Below are 19,238 nucleotides of genomic sequence, written 5' to 3' on the forward strand. Positions count from 1 at the left end.
TTTGCTCAAACTCACGTCCATTGAATTGATGATGCTTTCCAACTGTCTGTCTGTCGCCCCTTCTCCTTCTGCCCTCAATCATTCCCAGCATCAGGGTCTTTTCCAGTAAGTTGGCTCTTCACATCAGATGGCCAAAATACTGGAGCTTCAACTTAAGCATCAGTCCTTTCCTTTAGGATTGACTGGTTTGATCTTGCAGTACAAGGGATTCTCAAGAGTCTTCTCCAGCACGACAGTTCGAAAGCATCAATTCTTTGGGGCTCAGTCTTCTTCCTGGTAATCTAAATGAAAGCAAATACTTGTCTGCTGATGAAAGAGGGGGTGGGGGTGGAGAGAGAAAGAGGTCCTCATGACTCACCAGACTAAAATGAGTTAGACAAACTCATCAAGGAGGACGGGCTTCCCTGGTGACTCAGATGGTAAAGAATCCGCCTGCAATGTGGGAGACCTGGGTTCAATCCCTGAGTTGTGAAGATCCCCTGGAGGTGGGCATGGCAATCCACTCCCGTATTCTTGCCTGGAGTACCCCCATGGACAGAGGAGCCTGGCGGGCTATCATCCAGGGGGTCGCAATGAGTTGGAAATGACTGAGTGACTAAGCACATATAAAGGGGTACAAAGTGAAGGAAAGTTACATGGCTCAAAATAGCCTGGAGTTAAAACTCCACTCTAGGTCCTCCCCACCATTCTATGCAAAACAAAGAACTCTCTCACCCAAAGAAAAAAAATGGACATTAAGGTAGATTATACCCAGCTTCCAGCCCGTCCAGCCTCTGGCCATCTCCAGAATTCTTTGCCCTAGCTGTTTAAGAGATAACTACTCTGAACAACCTTGGAGACAAACAGGCCCCCTTAAGACAGTAGATTTCCACATATATGCCTATATATACTTACTCTTTTCTTGGGTTAGTGCAGCAGCTCACTAATCTGACTACTGCCCCTTCTCCCCTTATTAAAGGTGATCGGATCTGTTCCTGTAAAGTGCCGGTCTCGTTTTTTCCGAACCTCGCCTTCTCTAACTCCCTTACCCTACACAAAACACTGTGAGTGCAGGTGTGTAGCTGTGAGTAACAATTTCTCCTTTCTTTTAAAAATATTTATTTGGCTGCATCGGGTCTTAGTTGTGGCATGTAGGATGTAGTTCCCTGATGAGGGATTGAACCTGGGCTCCCTGCATCAGGAGCCTGGAGTTTTAGCCGGTGGACCACAAGGGAAGTCCCAACAATTCCAAATATTATCAGCCTCTTGTGTAAACAATCCCCAGGATGTATGGTGTTGGTGCATAGAGTTCAGCCAAAGAGGATGATGTCAACTTTTTTACCTCGTAGGAAATGAAAGTAAAACCTGTTTTAAACCTGAATGTTTTAAACTCTCACTAAGTGCATGTGCCACCTGGTGGAGAGACAGTCAAATATACATTCTGTTCTGTTGGCTGTATATATTGAGTTGTCATCAGAGATAGCATTTACTGTAAAAACAAGTCTAACATCTGGAAGTGCATGTGTCCAAACAAACAGCCAAAACACAAACAAAGAGAGGGGAATAGGACATAATAAAGAGGAAAGAGTGTGTGGATGAGCCAAGTCAGCCTCCTTTTCATTAATCCTAAATTCTTTTAATCCTCTGTCCCAGTGGCTTGTCACGCCCCTTCAGATCCAGTAAGCACGGTATGTTGTTGTTAGTTGCTAAGTCTATCCTACTCTTTGCCACCCCATGACTATAGCCCTCCTGGCTCCTCTGTTTCATAGGCATTCGCAGTCAAGAATACTGGAGTGGGTTGCCATGCCTTTCTCCAGGGGATCTCCCTGAAGTGGGGATGGAACTGGAGTCTCCTGCATTGGCAGGTGGATTCTTTACCCCTGAGCCACCAGGGAAGCCCAAGGTTACGGGAGACAAGAAATTAAAGAAAATCTTTGCTACTACACTGTTGGGGGTAAGGTTGTTATTCCAAATGATGACTGTAGTGATCTAGTTTACAAATGTGGGCTCTTCCACCCATGGTGTCCATTGTCCCAGATCCTTCTGGTCCCACTAGAAAATGTACTATAGCAAAACTAGGGCAGCCTAGCATTGGTCGGTCTCTTACAGTGAGAAAAATCATTCGTTGTTTATGTGAAATTTTTAAATAGACATCCTGTGTTTTATCTGGCAACCTGGGAAGGATAGCTGGAGATCTGAAGCCCCATAAACGCTCCAACAGGAGGCTTCTGGGCCTTTCTGGCCCGAGAAGGAAGTGCTGGGCAGGGGCGCAGGGTGTGCCGCCAGCCGCCAGGCCGCACCAGGGTCAGGCAATTTGGAAAACAGCCGGGAGCCCCACGGCGCAAGCAAGAGCCCAGGAGCCAGAGCCGGCCGCCCGACTCCAAGATGGCGCCCTCGGTGGCTGCCAGCTGCCAAGATGGCGGCGCGGGATCGCGCCCGCGCTCCCGGCCTCTCCTCCCCCAGCCTTCCTCCGCCGGGGAGCGCGACTCGCGCCGCTGTGCGCCTGTTGCCCTTCGGCCTGGGTGTACGGGCCGGGGCCCGCCCCGCACCATGCGGCTCCTAGGCTGGTGGCAGGTTCTGCTGTGGGTGCTGGGGTCTCCTGCCCGCGCCGAGGAGAGTGAGTACAGGCTGGGGCCGTGAGCGGCGGCGCGGGAGGCTGTGCGTGAAATGACCGGCAAGGCGGTCTACCTGGGCGACGCTCTTTCATCTGCGCGAAGGCCCCGATCTGCGCGCCTCGCCTCTTCCTGGCGCCCTCTAGAGCGCCCCTCTCCGCGTTGTCCCGGCCTCTTTCCTCCGGTGGTCCCGGCTGGCGGTCCGGGGTGGGAGGCGCTGGGGCGGGATGCCCCGACCGTGTATTAGCGCTTACTGAGGCGTACCCGCATGTGCTGAGCACTTTATTATTAATGATAATCATAACGAGTAGCCGACCTGTACCGTGTCGCAAAGAGTCGGACACGACTTAGAGAGACTGATCAAGAACCGTGCCCTTAGTAGGAGCCAGGAACTGTGCATAGTACCTTCTATCATTTTCTCCTTTTGTCTTCCCACCAAGATATGTTCTGAGTATCCCTGTTTTACTGGTGAAGATGCTGAGCTCAGAGAGGCTAAATAATCTGCCTACATTTGTGCTTCTGGTAATTGGCAGAGCCTGTATCTCTCACTGCAAAGCCCACGATTCACTTTGCACCCTGCTGGACCACTTTCTTAAGAAGGTCATTCTTGCTCAGGTGCCTGTGTGAGGGATAGATGGGAACAACACAGCAGACACCCCGGGTAACCCGCTGCTTGCCAGATCATGCTCTTAGGCCCTCCTCTGTGGAGGAAGGCAGCCACCTGGAGGCGTGGCTGGGACTTACTCTCATTGTTCTTTCTCCCCACTCCTCACAGCTCTGTTAAAGTCCAGACCCTTTGACCTTGCTTGTTATTCAGAACTTAACCAGGAATACGCGGGCTTCCCAGGTAATGCTAGTGCTTAAGAACCCGCCTGCCGGTGCAGGAGACAGAAGAGATGCAGGTTCGATCCCTGGGTGGGGAAGATCCCCTGGAGGAGGGCATGGCAATCTACCCCAGTATTCTTGCCTGGAGAATCCCATGGACAGAGGAGCCTGGTGGGCTACAGTGCATGGGGTCGCAAAGAGTAGGCCACAACTGAAGCGACTTAGCGCTCATGGATCAGAAGTATGCAGGTCTTTCCTTTTGCAACAATGTCCTGGAAAGAGGCAAGGCAGCCGGCTTGCTGAGTTATGAAAAGTAATGAAAACACTCATTAAATGCCAGGCAGTATCCTTAGCGCTTTTTGAGCATCATTGGTTATTTTTATTCAAAAGAACTTGTTTTCCTATCACAAAAATTGTATAACCATACTGCCAGCAGCAGCAGAGTCTGTACAGTTACATCGATGGTAGAGAGTTCACTGGGTATTTCCAGTGTCCTGAAGGTCATAAAGGAGAAAAAAAGGAAAAAGTATTCAAAACAAATCCAAAGCCCATGATGACTTTGGGGAGAGACATCGCATGACAGTTTCTGTCTTCTCTTATTCTGACTCAAAATTCTAACTCTTTGCATCACTCAGACTTCCTTTTGATGTTCTGTAAGGGAAATCTATCTAGTTGTACATGAAGGCGATCAGGAGCACCAGATTCTATTTTGTGCCCTGATTTTTTTCTCTGGAGATTCTTTCAGGATGTTGGCATTCTCCATTTGCTTTAGGGGACCTGGAATGTTGATTAGGGTCAGAGAGCAGATCTCTACAGAGCTGGTGCATTTGAGAGTGGGGTTGGCTCCCCAGTCTGCCACCTTTTGTTCTCCAGACTTTTAGCCTCTCTGGCTTCATCTCCTGCTCTCATCTTAAGAACAATCCAGTAATCACGTTGAGTTTGACTTCTGATTATACATGTAGTACACATTTATCAACCCAGGGCTACAGAAAGACTGCCATCCCCACCATCTTGGCAGAACTCCCTGTCCAGGCACCCAACCCCTTCCCTAGGTCATAGTCAAAATAGTGCTTGACCCACTTCTGTCAGGACCTGCCTTGCTTCCCAAACCCTGTACTCTGCTGTATCTAACCTGTCATCTCTCCCTGCTTACCTGTTTTCCCATCAGTTTTATGTCCTTGTGAAGTTGCACAGTCATGTCCGACTCTCTGCAACCCCATGGACAGTAGCCTACCAGGCTCTGCTGTTCATGGGATTTTCCAGGCAAGAATACTGGAGTGGGCTGCCATTTCCTTCTCCAGGGGATCTTCCCAACCCAGGGATCGAACCTGGGTCTCCTGCATTGCAGACAGACGCTTTACCTTATGTCCTAACAACCAAATCCTGTCCCTTAGCCCCCTACCTGCCCGTAACAACTACCTGCTCTTTCTTTTCCTTTTCAGAGCTAGATTTTCAGAAACAATTGTGTATGTTTATACATTGATAGATTCCACATATAAGAAAGATCATACAGTATTTGTTTTCCTCTGATTTATTTTACTTAGCATAATGCCCTCAAGGAGGTCCATCCATGTTATTGCAAATGGCAAGATTTCCTTTTTTTTAATGGCTGAACAATGTGATATATATACACACATATAATATCACATTAATATATTATTGATGTGATATTAACATATTCATGTTAGTATGTATGATGTATATATCACATTTTCTTTATCCATTGGTCCATTGATTGCTTTCCTGTCTTGGCTTTTGTAAATAACGCTGCAGTGAACATAGGGGTGGATGTATCTTCTTGAGTGTTTCTATTTTCTTTGGATCAATACCCAGAAATGGAATTGCTGAATCACATGGTAGCTCTATGTTTTATTTTTTGAGGAAGCTCCATACTGTTTTCCACAGAGGCTGCACCAATTTACATTCCTATTGATAGTGCATAAGGGCTCCCCTTTGCCCACACCCTTGTCAACATTTGTCATTTCTTGTCTTTTTGATAATAGCCAGTCTAATATGTATGAGGTGATATTTCGTTGTGGTTTTGACTTACATTTTGATCTCTTTTTTTTTTTTTATATATCTTGTGTTCTCTGCATCTACTTTTTAAACATGTAATGCAGTTGTTGCTGTTTTAATAGCCTTGTCTAATAATTCTGACAACCGTGCAAGTTCTTAGTCAGGTTTGATTATTCTCATTATGGATAATGAGGAGAATTTCCCTGCTTCTTTGCACGCCTGGTAATTTTCGACTGGATGCCAGATGTAAATTTTTAGTTTGTTGAGTGCTAGGTATTTTAGTATTCTTATAAATACTCTTGAGCTTTGTTCAGATATCCAGTTATTTGAACACAGTTTGATTCTTACTTTTCAGGTTTGCTAGATGAGAGCAGAGCTATCTTTACTTTAGGGTTAATTGGACCCTGCTAATCCGCCTGCCAATGCAGGAGATGTGGGTTCGATCCCTGGGTCAGGAAGATCCCCTGAAGGAGGAAATGGCAACCACTCCAGTATGCTTGCCTGGAAAATTCCATGGATAGAGGAACCTGGTGGACTGCAGTCCGTGAAGTTGAAAAGAGTTGGCCACAACTTGACAACTCAGCATGCACGCACCAAAGCAAGTCCCTTTTGTGCACTCTTCGCAGGGCTCTGTGGCTTATGAGGTTTTCCAGTGTAGTGGTGGGGACAGGTCCTATTCCCAGCTTTCTGTGGATATTGGGTAATTGTTGTCTCTAATCCTTTTGAGTGGTTCTTTCCCTGGTTTTGGGTAGTTTACTTACATGCATATGCTGACCAGTACACTCTGGAGGCCCCTCCACAGATGACCGGAGTGCTCTTTCTGCAGCTCTCCCATCTCCAGGGTTCTGTTGTGCAGACTCTGGCTTTCTTAGTCTTTCTGGACCCTCCATCTCAACTGAGTCAAGGCAGGAACTCCCTCAGGCAGTAAGCTGCTGCTGTTGTAGGGCTCTTCTCGTCTGTTTGCTGTGTTTTCAGTGATCACTGTCTTTCCCTGTCTCAGTCTCCTGAAGCTGTTGTTGAACATATTTGGCTGTTTTGGGGGTTGTTTCAGGAGGGAGAGTAAATCTGGGTTCTGTTTTTCCACTTAGCCTGAAACGAATTCCTGGAGAGTGTTTTTGAATTGCCGAATGAGTCTGCAGACATCTGTGGAAATGTTCTTTGAGACATTATACAAGCGTGCATGCCTTAGGAAGCTCCCAGACCCCTCCCCAGCTTTGAAGCCAGTTGGTCACTCACACTCTGGTAGACACGCTCCTTTGCATGCAGGACTCCTTCCACAGCTGCTGGCTCCCCAGCCATATGGTGGACTCGTCCGGGTGCAGCTGCACTCCTTCCTTACCCAGAGTCTGGCGGCTGTTGAGGTCATGAGAGGTGGAGGGCAGGAGCTATTATTACAGAGGTGAGTGGAGCCCCCTGTATGGATGTGTGAGACTGCCTCGGACTCCTCCCTTACCCAGACCTTTGGCTCAAGCCCCATCTCGTGGCTCTAGAGCGAGCGGAAAGCCTCCTCTCCTGGCTGTGCCAGCTCTGCTGGGTGCCTCCTTAAGCACTCCTGTGGGCTGCAGCCCAAGGGCAGCAGGTGGGAAAGCAGAGGCCAGTGGTGGAGGCTCCCCCAGGAGGAGCTGCTGCTAGAGGTAGCGGTGTTCCTCAGGTAGTGTGGCCTGGCAGCCCTCGGAGGTATCTTGCAGGGAGGTAAGGCCCGCTCTGGAGCAGTAGCCGCAAGACTCCGCTCCTGTTGCTTACTGCTTTGTGCCATTGCGTGTCACGCTGAACCTCTTGTACTGCAGGTCAGTCATCTATTAAGCTGACTTGGTAACCTTCATCCCATCCGTGTCTCAGAGCTGATGTAATGGGTGCAAAGATGCTTTGCCACAGTAGAATCTTCTGTATTCATTGCCCAGCTGTGTCTGACTCTTTGCGACCCCATGGACTGCAGCACATGAGGCCTCCCTGTCCCTCACTACCTCCTGGAGTTTGCTGAAGTTCACGTCCATTGCATCTGTGATGCTGTCCAGCCATCTCATCCTCTGACACCCTCTTCTCCTTATGCCCTCAATCTTGCCCAGCATCAGGGACTTTTCCAATGAGTCATCTGTGTGCATCAGATGACCAGAATACTGGAGCTTCAGCTTTAGCATCAGTCCTTCCAGTGAATATTCAGGGTTGATCTCTCTTAAGACTGACTGGTTTGATCTCCTTCCTGTCCAAGGGACTTTCAGGAGTCTTCTCCAGCACCACAATTCAAAGGCATCAATTCTTGGCATTCTGCCTTCTTACGGTCCAACTCTCACACCTGTACATGATCACTGGAGAATCTTCCCATAAAGCCATCATTATTTTCTGGGATAGTCTCATCAAACCAATTAAATTGTTAAAGTGTTTGTACTGTACTTTCCTAATTGGATGTCTGGAGCGGAATGTTTTTGCTTGTGATCCACATGGCAGGCTGCAGGTTTCATGGGAAGCTGTGCGTTTGTCCACTTCTGGGCATTCATTGATCTGGTACCCCCTTGTGATCTTCTTCATGACCTAGAGAATGATGGGTGGCTCTCTGATAGTTTAACGGGAATGTAACTTTTTACTCTGGAGGGGAAATTTTTCATATTTGAGGACTGTGATTCTTTGGAATTCACTTATTTTGAAGTCAGATATGACTGTGAACGTGCTGGCATGTTTTAGTTGCAGAGAAAAGAAGTCACTTATGGTCAGAGGAGCAGCCTGCTTACCCATTCCAGGTGGGGGCTGTGTACATGAGTGAGGAGATGCCTTCCCCTGACCCAGTGGGCCAGGACCTGTCTGCAGAAGAGACGGAGGCAGTGCTGGGGCTGGATGCTGACGGCAACCACATGGTGATGTTGTCGGTGATTCCTGGGGAAGCCGAGGACAAGCTGAGCCCAGAGTCCAGCAGCGGCACCTGCGGGGCCAGAGGGGAGGAGGACTCGAGGTGCAACCTCCGGGAGAGCCTCTTCTCCCTGGACAGAGCTGGAGCAAGTTTCTCGGAGAGAGAAGAGGAATACTACACCGAGCCTGATGTGGCGGAATCCGACCCCGCCCCAACTGAGGATGCCAATGCCACCGAAAGTCTGAAATCCCCGAAGGTCAACTGTGAGGAGAGAAATGTGACAGGATTAGAAAATTTCACTCTGAAAATTTTGAATATGTCACAGGTAAGAAAAGATTATTCAGTACTTTCCTCCTTTTCTGCACATTGCTTTTATGATTTAATACTCTGTCATCTTTCACACGCAGAGTCATAATCTTCATCATATTGTAAGTGGGGTAGCATTTAGTGGCTGCATTGGTGAAAATTCACTTGACTTTTTGTGATATATGTAGGGAAAGGAGGAGATATAACTAGTGTTGACTATGCTTTTTAGGTGGCCTAAACCTAGTCATCCTTGGGGTAATCTCACCACCAAGACCCATGATAAAAATCCCAGTGGACAGGGAGGTGCTTGGTATCAGAATCATAGCACTTTTCTTCTCAGTGAGGTATTTGTTATGGAGACATAAAAATGAGATATCTGAATTACTAAAATTGTAATGTACCATTGCTTGGACCAGTCATGTCCCTGAGAAGTTTGTTATATTGCTGGAAAGTTTTTTTTTTCCCTCCAGAGAGTATGAACCTAGTGTTTACTCTGGACTGAGAGCCGACACACTTGTCCAGGCCAGCTGTGCTTTCCAGCTAGTTGGATAAATGGTGATTCTAAAGAGAATACCAGGATTCTGACTAATGTTTTCTGTCAGATTGTTAAAGCCAGAGAGCAGACTGAATTCAGGCTGCTTATATAAGAAAAGAATCCTAGCTGTGAGAACTGTGGTTGCTTATTTTATCATTATTTAAGAAATAGTTGCTTATTTGGCTGCGCTGGGCATTGGCTGTGGCACGAGGGGCCTTCAGTCTTGTAGGGTTGTTCGTTGCAGCATGTGAAGTCTTAGTTGTGGCATGTGGGATCTAGTTCCCTGACCTGGGACCGAACCTGTGCCCCCTGCACTGGGACTTCAGGGTCTTAGCCCCTGGACCACCAGGGAAGTTCCATGTGATTGCTGATTTTAAATTAGGGTACATACAGTACGTTGAGCTCCCTTCCAAGGCAGGTGTCACACCCTGCCCTCAGTGCCTGGTGAATGCTGGGGCTCAGCTGTGTGAACTGTCGTGTGGCTGTTCCATGTGTACACAGGAGAAAGCACTTTGAGTGGTCAGAGTTAGCGTGGTGGCGGGGATGATCCACCCTCAGATTGAAGTAACATTTGGCCAAATACATGGAGCTGACTGCTTAGTATAGACTTGGATCTGCTGAGATTATAGTTTGGGCCTGAGACCACAGTGCTTTAATGATTCTGTTTGATTGTGTGAGATGCACAGTTCTAAGGTTGGGACATTAGCTTGTACCCTGTGAGTACTTAGTGTATGAATTGAAGAATTATGAAAAATATTAAAATTGCTCTATAGTAATATTAAGAAAGCTTAGAGGAAGAACCCTCCTCCACTGTTAGTGGGAATGTAAGTTGGTGCAGCCACTCTAGAAAACAGTATGGAGGTTCCTCATCAGATTAAAATTAGCGTTGCCATATGATCCAGCAACCCCACTCCTGGGCATATATTCAGACAGAACCACAACTCAAATAGACATATGCTGGGGCTTCCCTGGCGGTCCACTGGTTAAGACTCTGCTTCCACAGCAGGGGGTGGGTATTTGATCCCTGGTTGGGGAACTAAGGTCCCACTTGCCACACTGCGTGACCAAAAACAAAAGGGACTCGCACCTTTGTGTTTATAGCAGCACTGTTTACAATAGCCAAGATGTGGAAACAACCTAAATGTCCATTGACAGAGGAGCAGATGAAGAAGATGTGGCGTGCGCGCACACACACACACACGAATATTAATCAGTCGTAAAAAGGAGAAAAATAGTGTCATTCGCAGCAACGTGGATGGGGCAAGAGATTATCATACTAAGTGAAGGACAAAGATAAACACCATATGATATCACTTAAAAATGGACTCTAAAATGCAACACAAATGAACCTATCTACAAAACAGAAACAGACGCACAGACAGAGAACACACCTGTGGTTGCCAAGGGGAGGCAGTGGGGAGGGAGTGGATTGGGAGTGTGGGATTAATAGATATAGGATGGACAAGCCATTACATATACGATGGATAAACAACAAGGTCCTACTGTATAGCACAGGGAGTTATATTCAATATCCTGTGATAAACCATAATGGAAAAGAATATGAAAAAGAATATGTGTATATATAACTGAATCACTTTGCTGTACAGCAGAAATTAACACAACATTGTAGATGAACTATCCTTTATTAATATGTATATTAAAAAAGGAAAACCTTGGAGGAAAGCTGGTGATGTGGCATTTGATGCTGCTTTTCTGCTGGTCCGTGGATCCATATGGGTCCACCCCAGAAGGTTCTTCGGGTGCTACACTACTGTCCCCGCCCCCACCTCCTCACCCTGGCGTCAGTGGTGCTTCCTGCCCTTGAGTATCCTTCCAGCAGAAGTACCCATCCTTTACTGCTGACTTTAACACTTTCTGTTTCTTTTGCCACAGGACCTTATGGATTTTCTCAACCCAAACGGTAGTGACTGCACTCTAGTCCTGTTTTACACCCCTTGGTGCCGATTTTCTGCCAGTCTGGCCCCTCATTTTAATTCTCTGCCCCGCGCGTTTCCAGCTCTTCACTTTTTGGCACTGGATGCATCTCAGCACAGCAGGTATCTTCCCTCAGTGCGGTTTATGTCTCATCCCATTGGACGATGGTTACAGTTACTTGGGGGTCGTAATCAGTTAAGTTAGGAGCAGAGGAGGCCGTCTTGAGCCTGAGCTTTGAGATGGAATTGAGGGAAGGAGAGACAGTGTGAACAGTGAGGATTGGCACATTCCTGAGGGAGACTTTCTGGAGGCTCCTTAAGAAGAAAGACAGTTCTTCCTCTGGTGGAATTTAAAGATGGCTCTGCCTGATGGCAAGGGAGGGGGCAGAGGATATGTTAGGGTCCTGGCCAGATTGAATTAGCAAAATTAGCATCCTAAGTACGTTCTTCCTGTGTGACTTTCACCTGCAGCGTAGGTCCCCAACCTAACAGCCTAACTCTTGGCACCCCTGTTTTATGTCTGCTAAGGATTTCTTTTTTATTCTTTCTATTTGTTTTGGTTGCAGAGTCTTTGTTGCTATGCGTGGGCTTTCTCTAGCTGTGGTGAGCCTTCTCTAGCTATGGTGAGCCTTCTCTAGCTGTGGTGAGCCTTCTCTAGCTGTGGTGAGCCTTCTCTAGCTGTGGTGAGCCTTCTCTAGTTGTGGTGAGCCTTGTCTAGTTGTGGTGAGCCTGGACTACTTTTCGTTGCCATGTGTGGGCTTCTCATTGCAGTGGTTTCCCTTATTTCAGAGCATTGCCTCAAGGCGCGCGGCTTTAGTAGTTGCGGTACTTGGCTCAGTAGTTGTGGCGCATGGGCTTTATTGCTTCAGTTCAGTTCAGTTCAGTCGCTCAGTCGTGTCCGACTCGTGACCCCATGAATCGCAGCACGCCAGGCCTCCCTGTTCATCACCATCTCCCGGAGTTCACTCAGACTCACGTCCATCGAGTCCATGATGCCATCCAGCCATCTCATCCTCTGTCGTCCCCTTCTCCTCCTGCCCCCAATCCCTCCCAGCATCAGAGTCTTTTCCAATGAGTCAACTCTTCGCATGAGGTGGCCAAAGTACTGGAGCTTCAGCTTTAGCATCATTCCTTCCAAAGAAATCCCAGGGCTGATCTCCTTCAGAATGGACTGGTTGGATCTCCTTGCAGTCCAAGGGACTCTCAAGAGTCTTCTCCAACACCACAGTTCAAAAGCATCAATTCTTTGGCAGTCAGCCTTCTTCACAGTCCAACTCTCACATCCATACATGACCACAGGAAAAACCATAGCCTTGACTAGACGGACCTTAGTCGGCAAAGTAATGTCTCTGCTTTTGAATATACTATCTAGGTTGGTCATAACATTTCTTCCAAGGAGTAAGCGTCTTTTAATTTCATGACTGCAGTCACCATCTGCAGTGATTTTGGAGCCCCAAAAAATAAAGTCTGACACTGTTTCCACTGTTTCCCCATCTATTTCCCATGAAGTAATGGGACCGGATGCCATGATCTTCGTTTTCTGAACGTTGAGCTTTAAACCAACTTTTTCACTCTCCACTTTCACTCTCATCAAGAGGCTTTTTAGTTCCTCTTCACTTTCTGCCATAAGGATGGTGTCATCTGCATATCTGAGGTTATTGATATTTCTCCCAGCAATCTTGATTCCAGCTTGTGTTTCTTCCAGTCCAGCGTTTCTCATGATGTACTCTGCATGTATGTTAAATAAGCAAGGTGACAATATACAGCCTTGACGTACTCCTTTTCCTTTTCCTATTTGGAACCAGTCTGTTGTCCCATGTCCAGTTCTAACTGTTACTTCCTGGCCTGCATACAGATTTCTCAAGAGGCAGGTTAGGTGGTCTGGTATTCCCATCTCTTTCAGAATTTTCCACAGTTTATTGTGATCCACACAGTCAAAGGCTTTGGCATAGTCAATAAAGCAGAAATAGATGTTTTTCTGGAACTCTCTTGCTTTTTCCACAATCCAGCGGATGTTGGCAATTTGACTGGCTGTGATATCCTCCTGGACCAGGGATCGAACCTGTGTCCCCTGCATTGGCAGACAGATTCTAATCCTCTGTACCACCAGAGAAGTCCTTTTTTCAAAAAAAATTCTTTTCTTTCCTTCTTGCCCTCATTCTTCTTGCTTATATTTATGAATGCATTATATTCTTGAATGCATGTTCTTGGTAGACAGTCAATAAATTTGATGAATTGTTTTAGGACTTTGATATACATTTACCTTTGTTTTGTAGTCTTTCACAGTGTTCAGTGGGGTTTTGTTTTTTCTGAATGTTCAATAAGATAAGTTACAAATAACTTAGTGCAGATGTTAAATATTTTCCCTGTGACTCTGTCTGAGGTAATAAACCATGTCCTCCTCTCCTGCTGTAAGTCAGTGGCTACTTCTTAGGTCACATAGCGGTTGTGTATGAATAAATTTGTGAAGTTTGGAACATAGTCAAGTTGGTGATGAAAATGAGGCCCTGATTTCCAGTGTGGATAATGTTTACCTGAAATTGTCTATGAAGAAAGAAGCTGCCCCACAAATTAGTATTTCCCACAAAGGCTTCAGGGAAAGATCTCAGTGGCCTGGCCCAAGGTTACAGACTGATTGGAAGAACATTTGAAGTCACTGTCCAGCTTTGACCGGGCCCTGCACTGGCCCTCTAGTCAGCAGGGCTAGCTCCTAGCACATGCTCAGCACTCTTTGCTTATGGATCTGACACCAGCCTCCACGCTATTCTCAATTCCCTGCAGGCTTTTATCATCCCTTTTGTTGCTTCTTCATCAGAAGGCAATGGCACCCCACTCCAGTACTCTCGCTTGGAAAATCCCATGGACGGAGGAGCCTGGTGGGCTGCAGTCCATGGGGTCGCTAAGAGTCAGACACTACTGAGCGACTTCACTTTCTCTTTTCACCTTCATGCATTGGAGAAGGAAATGGCAACCCACTCCAGTGTTCTTGCCTGGAGAATCCCAGGGACAGGGGAGCCTGGTGGGCTGCCGTCTAAGGGGTCGCACAGAGTCAGACACGACTGAAGCGACTTAGCAGCAGCAGCATCTCTGTGCATCCTTCTCAGTGCCTGGTATGGAGCCTCAGTTATGGAGAATAGGGGATACTCTGTCTTATTGTATTGTGGGACATGTATTTGCCTCATACGTTAATGTTCGGTAAAAGACGACCAGGTACACCAAAAGAATATCTAGCAGGCTTTAATGGCGAAGCGCTCCCCGGTGGGGTTCCCGGACCCGAACGGGGCAGGTCGAGGAAGTCCGCGCGCGGCCCGTGTTAGAAGTTTGTTTATGTATGCACCCTGCGAGGGATGGCAGGGTTTAGTGGATGGGGGTTTGGATAGGTTGCCGGCTCGTCGCCGGCTGATAGGTCTTTCTGTGCGGCTGGGGCGGGGTGGCTTTAGTGGTGAAGTGTGCTGTCATTGGTCCCCGGGATCTCTCCGTTAGGGACTTCCGCCGGCCGGGGAGAGGAGTGGCGGCTCGTCATGGCAACCTGCGAAGTGTGCTGTCATTGGTCCCCGGGATCTGGGAGGATCCTTCCGTTAGGGACCTTCTCGCCGGCGGGAGGGAGAGGAGGGGCGGCCCATCATGGCCCGCGGGGTCCGACCTTACAGTTAATATTTATGTTACAGCATGTTTGCAAAAGAAAAAATCCTGATTATCCAGTATTACCATTTTATTAGTGGGGGTAACTGAGGCTTAGAAATGTTAAATAATTTGCCCTAAGGTCACACAGCTGATTTAGTGGCGGAACTGAGGCTTGAACCCAGAGCATTTTGACTTACACCACTGCTCGCTATTGAAACAGCACCGCTCAGGCCATGTTACTTCTGAACTGTCCCGCCTTAATTGTGAGCTTCCTGGTGTGTTTGTTAGATTGTAGATTCCTTTGCACCGACTCACCAACCTAACTGCTTATCCATAAGTTGAATCTTTTATGAGGGATGGAAATGAGCATTCTGGAGATTTGAAGTTTCTTCTGTCAAGTAAATTGACACAGTGTAATTTGTCCATGCATTAGAATTTCCTGGTCTGATCTGTTTTGGCTGTTAAAAACAAAAGTAGTGGAATAATTGTGTCAGGGGCAGCTCCATGTTGTAATAGAAAGCAAGTCAGAGAGCAGAACGGGAATGCCCCCAACCATGATCCACGAGGAAGGCAGTCAGAGACAACCACAGCCTATTTATTTCGTTGTCAGAAGCCTCCACAGGTCACGGGAAACTGATCCTTTCTGATGTATTTCCATCCATTCTGAAATCGTAATTGTGTGAGGAAGCCCACTGTTAATTCAGGTTTTCTCTCTTGTAGCCTTTCTACAAGGTTTGGCACCGTGGCTGTTCCGAACATTTTGTTATTTCAAGGGGCTAAACCGATGGCTAGATTTAATCATACAGACCGAACACTGGAAACGCTGAAAATCTTCATTTTTAACCAGACAGGTATGTAGAAATAATATGCTGTAGAAGACAACATTTTATTGCTGGAGGAATATGTCTTCTGTGACTTTTGATCAGCTATTACCTTTAAGTGAGGGATTCAAGATTGGCTTTGGAATGTAAAACTTCTTTTCTGATGAAATGTCGTGGTCCTGTTAAATGTGTGTCAATCAGTGGCAAGCTTAACGTGATTAGGTAATAGTAATATGACTATAGATAGCTTTGAAAAATGTAACAGCTTTATTGAGATAACATTCACATGCCATACACCTATAGATACCTTTTTATATACATTATTCATTTAAGTGTAATATTTACACAGAAATATGCATCAGTCACTAATGCCTGTGACTAGTGATGAATTTTCACAAAGCGAACACCTTGAGTAACCAGTACTCAGATTCAGAAAGAGAACCTTACCAGCCCCCTTTCTGCACTATCACTCCTGTTCTCCCCAAGGATAAGCACCATCTTCCCGCCTACTATCATAGTATAGCATTCCTTGTTTTTGAGCTTTGTATTAATGCAGACATACAGTATGGATTCGTACGTGTCTGACTGGTTTTACTCACCATTATGTCTGTGGGAGTCATCTGCATTATTGTGTATGGTTGTGCTTTTTTCATTTTTGTTGTTGTACGGAGTTCTACTTATTAATTCATGTGTAGATGCTATTTTAATTCCTTAATATTTGCTGAAACACAGGCCCTTATTTTTATCCTGTACAAGTCTGAGTACTGAATACTGATAAAATTTCCTTCATTGGAAAAGTTCATTCCTCAAAAGCTTTAAGGCCTCAGTTATGAGCACCCACTTTTTCCTGAAATATATTCATTGGAAGTAAATAAAAATTATAACATACCTTCCATGTATTCTTAGCTGTATGTAGTTACTTAGATCTAACGCAGAAGAACAGAGAGCTGAATTACCTTATGGGAGTAACTACCTACCAGGTATTGAGTTATTCCAAGTCTTGTAAAGGATCCCTACTTGTCGTTTAGATTGATATGGAGAAGGGGAGCCAATTTGTTCAGGGCTCTCACGAAACTTAGAACACAAGTGGAATCTATGTAATCACTTTGGTAATCACTGCTCCCAGTGTTGGTTAGTCGCTCTAACAATTCTTTCAGTAAAGTATTTTAAAACATTTTGAATTTAGCATTACTTACCCTGTGACAGCATTCTGTAGACTGCTGAGAATAGCTTTACTAAGCTGCTGAACTTTGGTCTTGAAAGAGGACAAAAGACACCTCCGACAGTGCACCGACACAGACCCTCCTGGTGAGTTCACTGAAAGTCTAGGGTTTTAGCTTTGAACCACTGAATGGATTCCTGCTCCTTTGATGTGGTGGAGAGAAGGGCAAGTTACAAATTACACTGACAGGCAAGTGAAGCCCATCCCAGGTATGCTAGCTGTGCCGTTTAAGACTACATATCATTTTGCATGCCATGCAGAATACTTAAGAAAAATCTGTAGTGGGAATGTTTTCTATCTCATTTGAAACAAAACTGATTTCTCTTTCAGGTATAGAAGCCAAGAAAAATGTGGTGGTAACTCAAGCTGACCAAATAGGCCCTCTTCCCAGCACTCTGATAAAAAGTGTGGACTGGTTGCTTGTATTTTCCTTATTCTTTTTAATCAGTTTTATTATGTACGCTACCATTCGAACTGAGAGTATTCGGTGGCTGATTCCGGGACAAGAGCAGGAACATGCGGAGTAGTGATAGACTCAAAGGAGAGTTGGGAAGAATTTCAGTCCTTCAGTTCAAAGACTAATGCTGCAGTTTCGTGTATTTTCTCCAGTGAAGTGTTGGCTTACAACTTTAGTCAGATTGAAGGAATCATGTGTTTGCTAAACTGTTGAATGTGTAAAAAAAACTATAAACTGATGTTTTAACTAGTCCTATAATAAGCAAATGCAAACATATTCAGTAGAATTCACCATTCTTGTTTTTACTGCTTGAACATTTTAAGGGACTAATCCAGTTTGACATGTGAAGATGTATTCTGGTGGAGTAATCAACAGAGTGACAGTATGCTTGCTTAGGCAGAAAAAAAGACTTTCAGATTGTAGATACAGAAAACTGTTGATTTCTTGTATACATCTAAGAAAGTTGATTTTCTGTTCATTTGTCTTTTCTCTCCCAGAATCAGTAAGCAGGAAAATGTTCTTCTATGGGAAGAATAATTAGGATCAATAGCTGTGACCTTATAAGTAGCAGCTGATGGGAAAATAAAGAGTTGGATACTATGGTGTTTGTGACCTCTGATTTCACTGAAAGGATCTGAAAAGTGGTTTAAGAAGTTGTTTCTGGGTAAGGCAGATGTTAATAGCATGCATTAACTGACTTAAAATGTTCTTGGCCTTCTGCTAGGTTTAATGAAAGCTGAAAGAAATACAAAGTACTGTTGTTGCCCACAGTTGATTATGGTCTAGTTTAGGACACATGTAGAAAAGAGACAACATGTAATTTACATGAACTTTTCAAAAGGCTGTTTCTGAAAGATCCCTTAAATTCAGACATGACAGCTGACTACATAATAATAAACTACTATTATATTAATCATTTCCAGAGTTTAGATAGAACCTTAGATGAGCCTCCTTCCCATAGTGTAACATTTGATAGGGGTTTACAATGTATGTGTCACGCTATGGACAGCTGTGGCTGGGGTAGTCCCTGGCAGGAGGGGACCGTAGCTCAGAAAAGTACCATTATTATTTCCATTTCACACAGGAGCCTAAACTGCCATATTGAGGTTGAATAACTTAACTAGGTTATATACATAGTATGCTGATGAATCTAGGATTTGAACCTTCATATGTGTATCTGTATTAACAATATTTAAGGAAAAAAAGCCCTCTACTTATTCCGTCTCTTATAATACTGTTTGAATATTACTATGTATGCCATGTATTGCTTTAAGTGCTTGACATACACCATTTCCTTTATCCTGTACAGTGGCCCTCTGAGGTTGACTCCACTGGAAAATGAGTAAGTGAGGCCCTAAATAACTTGCTGTTCGTTATATACTTCCAGTGGTGGAACCCAGCTTCGAACTTAAGCATTCTCCAGAGCCTCTATGTGGGCTGGAGCCCTGTCCTGCCTTGATTCTGTGGCCCAGGCAACCATCATATGCATAACACTCCAGTCTTTCTCTTACGTTTCCCATACTTGTAGCCATGATATTGCTTCTTTTTCTCCCTTCTTTTGCTTAACAAAGATAAATATTTCACTGTTTGTAATAGTGTCCCTAACCATGGCTATAATATAGGCCTTTGAATAGATTCAGCATTACTTACCTAACCTGTCCTCTTGATGGATTTATGGTTGTGTATATAATCTTCATTCCTGGAATGTGAAGTCAAATGGGCCCTGGAAAGCATCACTACAAACAAAGCTAGTGGAGGTGATGGAATTCTAGTTGAGCTATTTCAAATCCTGAAAGGTGATGCTCTGAAAGTGCTGCACTCAATATACCAGCAAATTTGGAAAACTCAGCAGTGGCCACAGGACTGGAAAAGGTCAGTTTTCATTCCAATCCCAAAGAAAGGCAATGCCAAAGAGTGCACAAACTACCGCACAATTGCACTCATCTCACACACTAGTAAAGTAATACTCAAAATTCTCCAAGCCAGACTTAAGCAATACATGAACCATGAACTTCCTGATGTTCAAGCTGGTTTTAGGAAAGGCAGAAGAACCAGAGATCAAATT

The 19,238-nt window shown here is 45.4% G+C and overlaps 1 protein-coding gene across 1 annotated transcript; it reads left to right on the top strand.

Annotated features, from left to right (window-relative positions):
- Positions 1 to 2,136: 2,136 nt before the first annotated feature.
- TXNDC15 (thioredoxin domain containing 15) lies at positions 2,137 to 17,773 on the top strand. Its single transcript, XM_069592079.1, has 5 exons — positions 2,137 to 2,596; positions 8,112 to 8,599; positions 11,009 to 11,172; positions 15,394 to 15,524; positions 17,047 to 17,773. The coding sequence occupies exons 1-5, from the start codon at positions 2,365 to 2,367 to the stop codon at positions 17,241 to 17,243; spliced, it is 1,212 nt and encodes a 403-aa protein (XP_069448180.1). The 5' UTR covers positions 2,137 to 2,364; the 3' UTR covers positions 17,244 to 17,773.
- Positions 17,774 to 19,238: the final 1,465 nt, after the last annotated feature.

This window comes from Ovis canadensis, chromosome 5 (assembly GCF_042477335.2).
Source record: "Ovis canadensis isolate MfBH-ARS-UI-01 breed Bighorn chromosome 5, ARS-UI_OviCan_v2, whole genome shotgun sequence".
Lineage (NCBI taxonomy): Eukaryota > Metazoa > Chordata > Mammalia > Artiodactyla > Bovidae > Ovis > Ovis canadensis.

Excerpts from the sequence above, each read along its gene's own strand:
- TXNDC15 (XM_069592079.1), top strand. The coding sequence starts at position 2,365 with ATGGCGCCCTCGGTGGCTGCCAGCTGCCAAGATGGCGGCGCGGGATCG. Across the intron at positions 11,173-15,393 it reads GATGCATCTCAGCACAGCAG|CCTTTCTACAAGGTTTGGCA; the intron begins GTATCTTCCCTC and ends TCTCTCTTGTAG. Across the intron at positions 15,525-17,046 it reads CTTCATTTTTAACCAGACAG|GTATAGAAGCCAAGAAAAAT; the intron begins GTATGTAGAAAT and ends TTTCTCTTTCAG.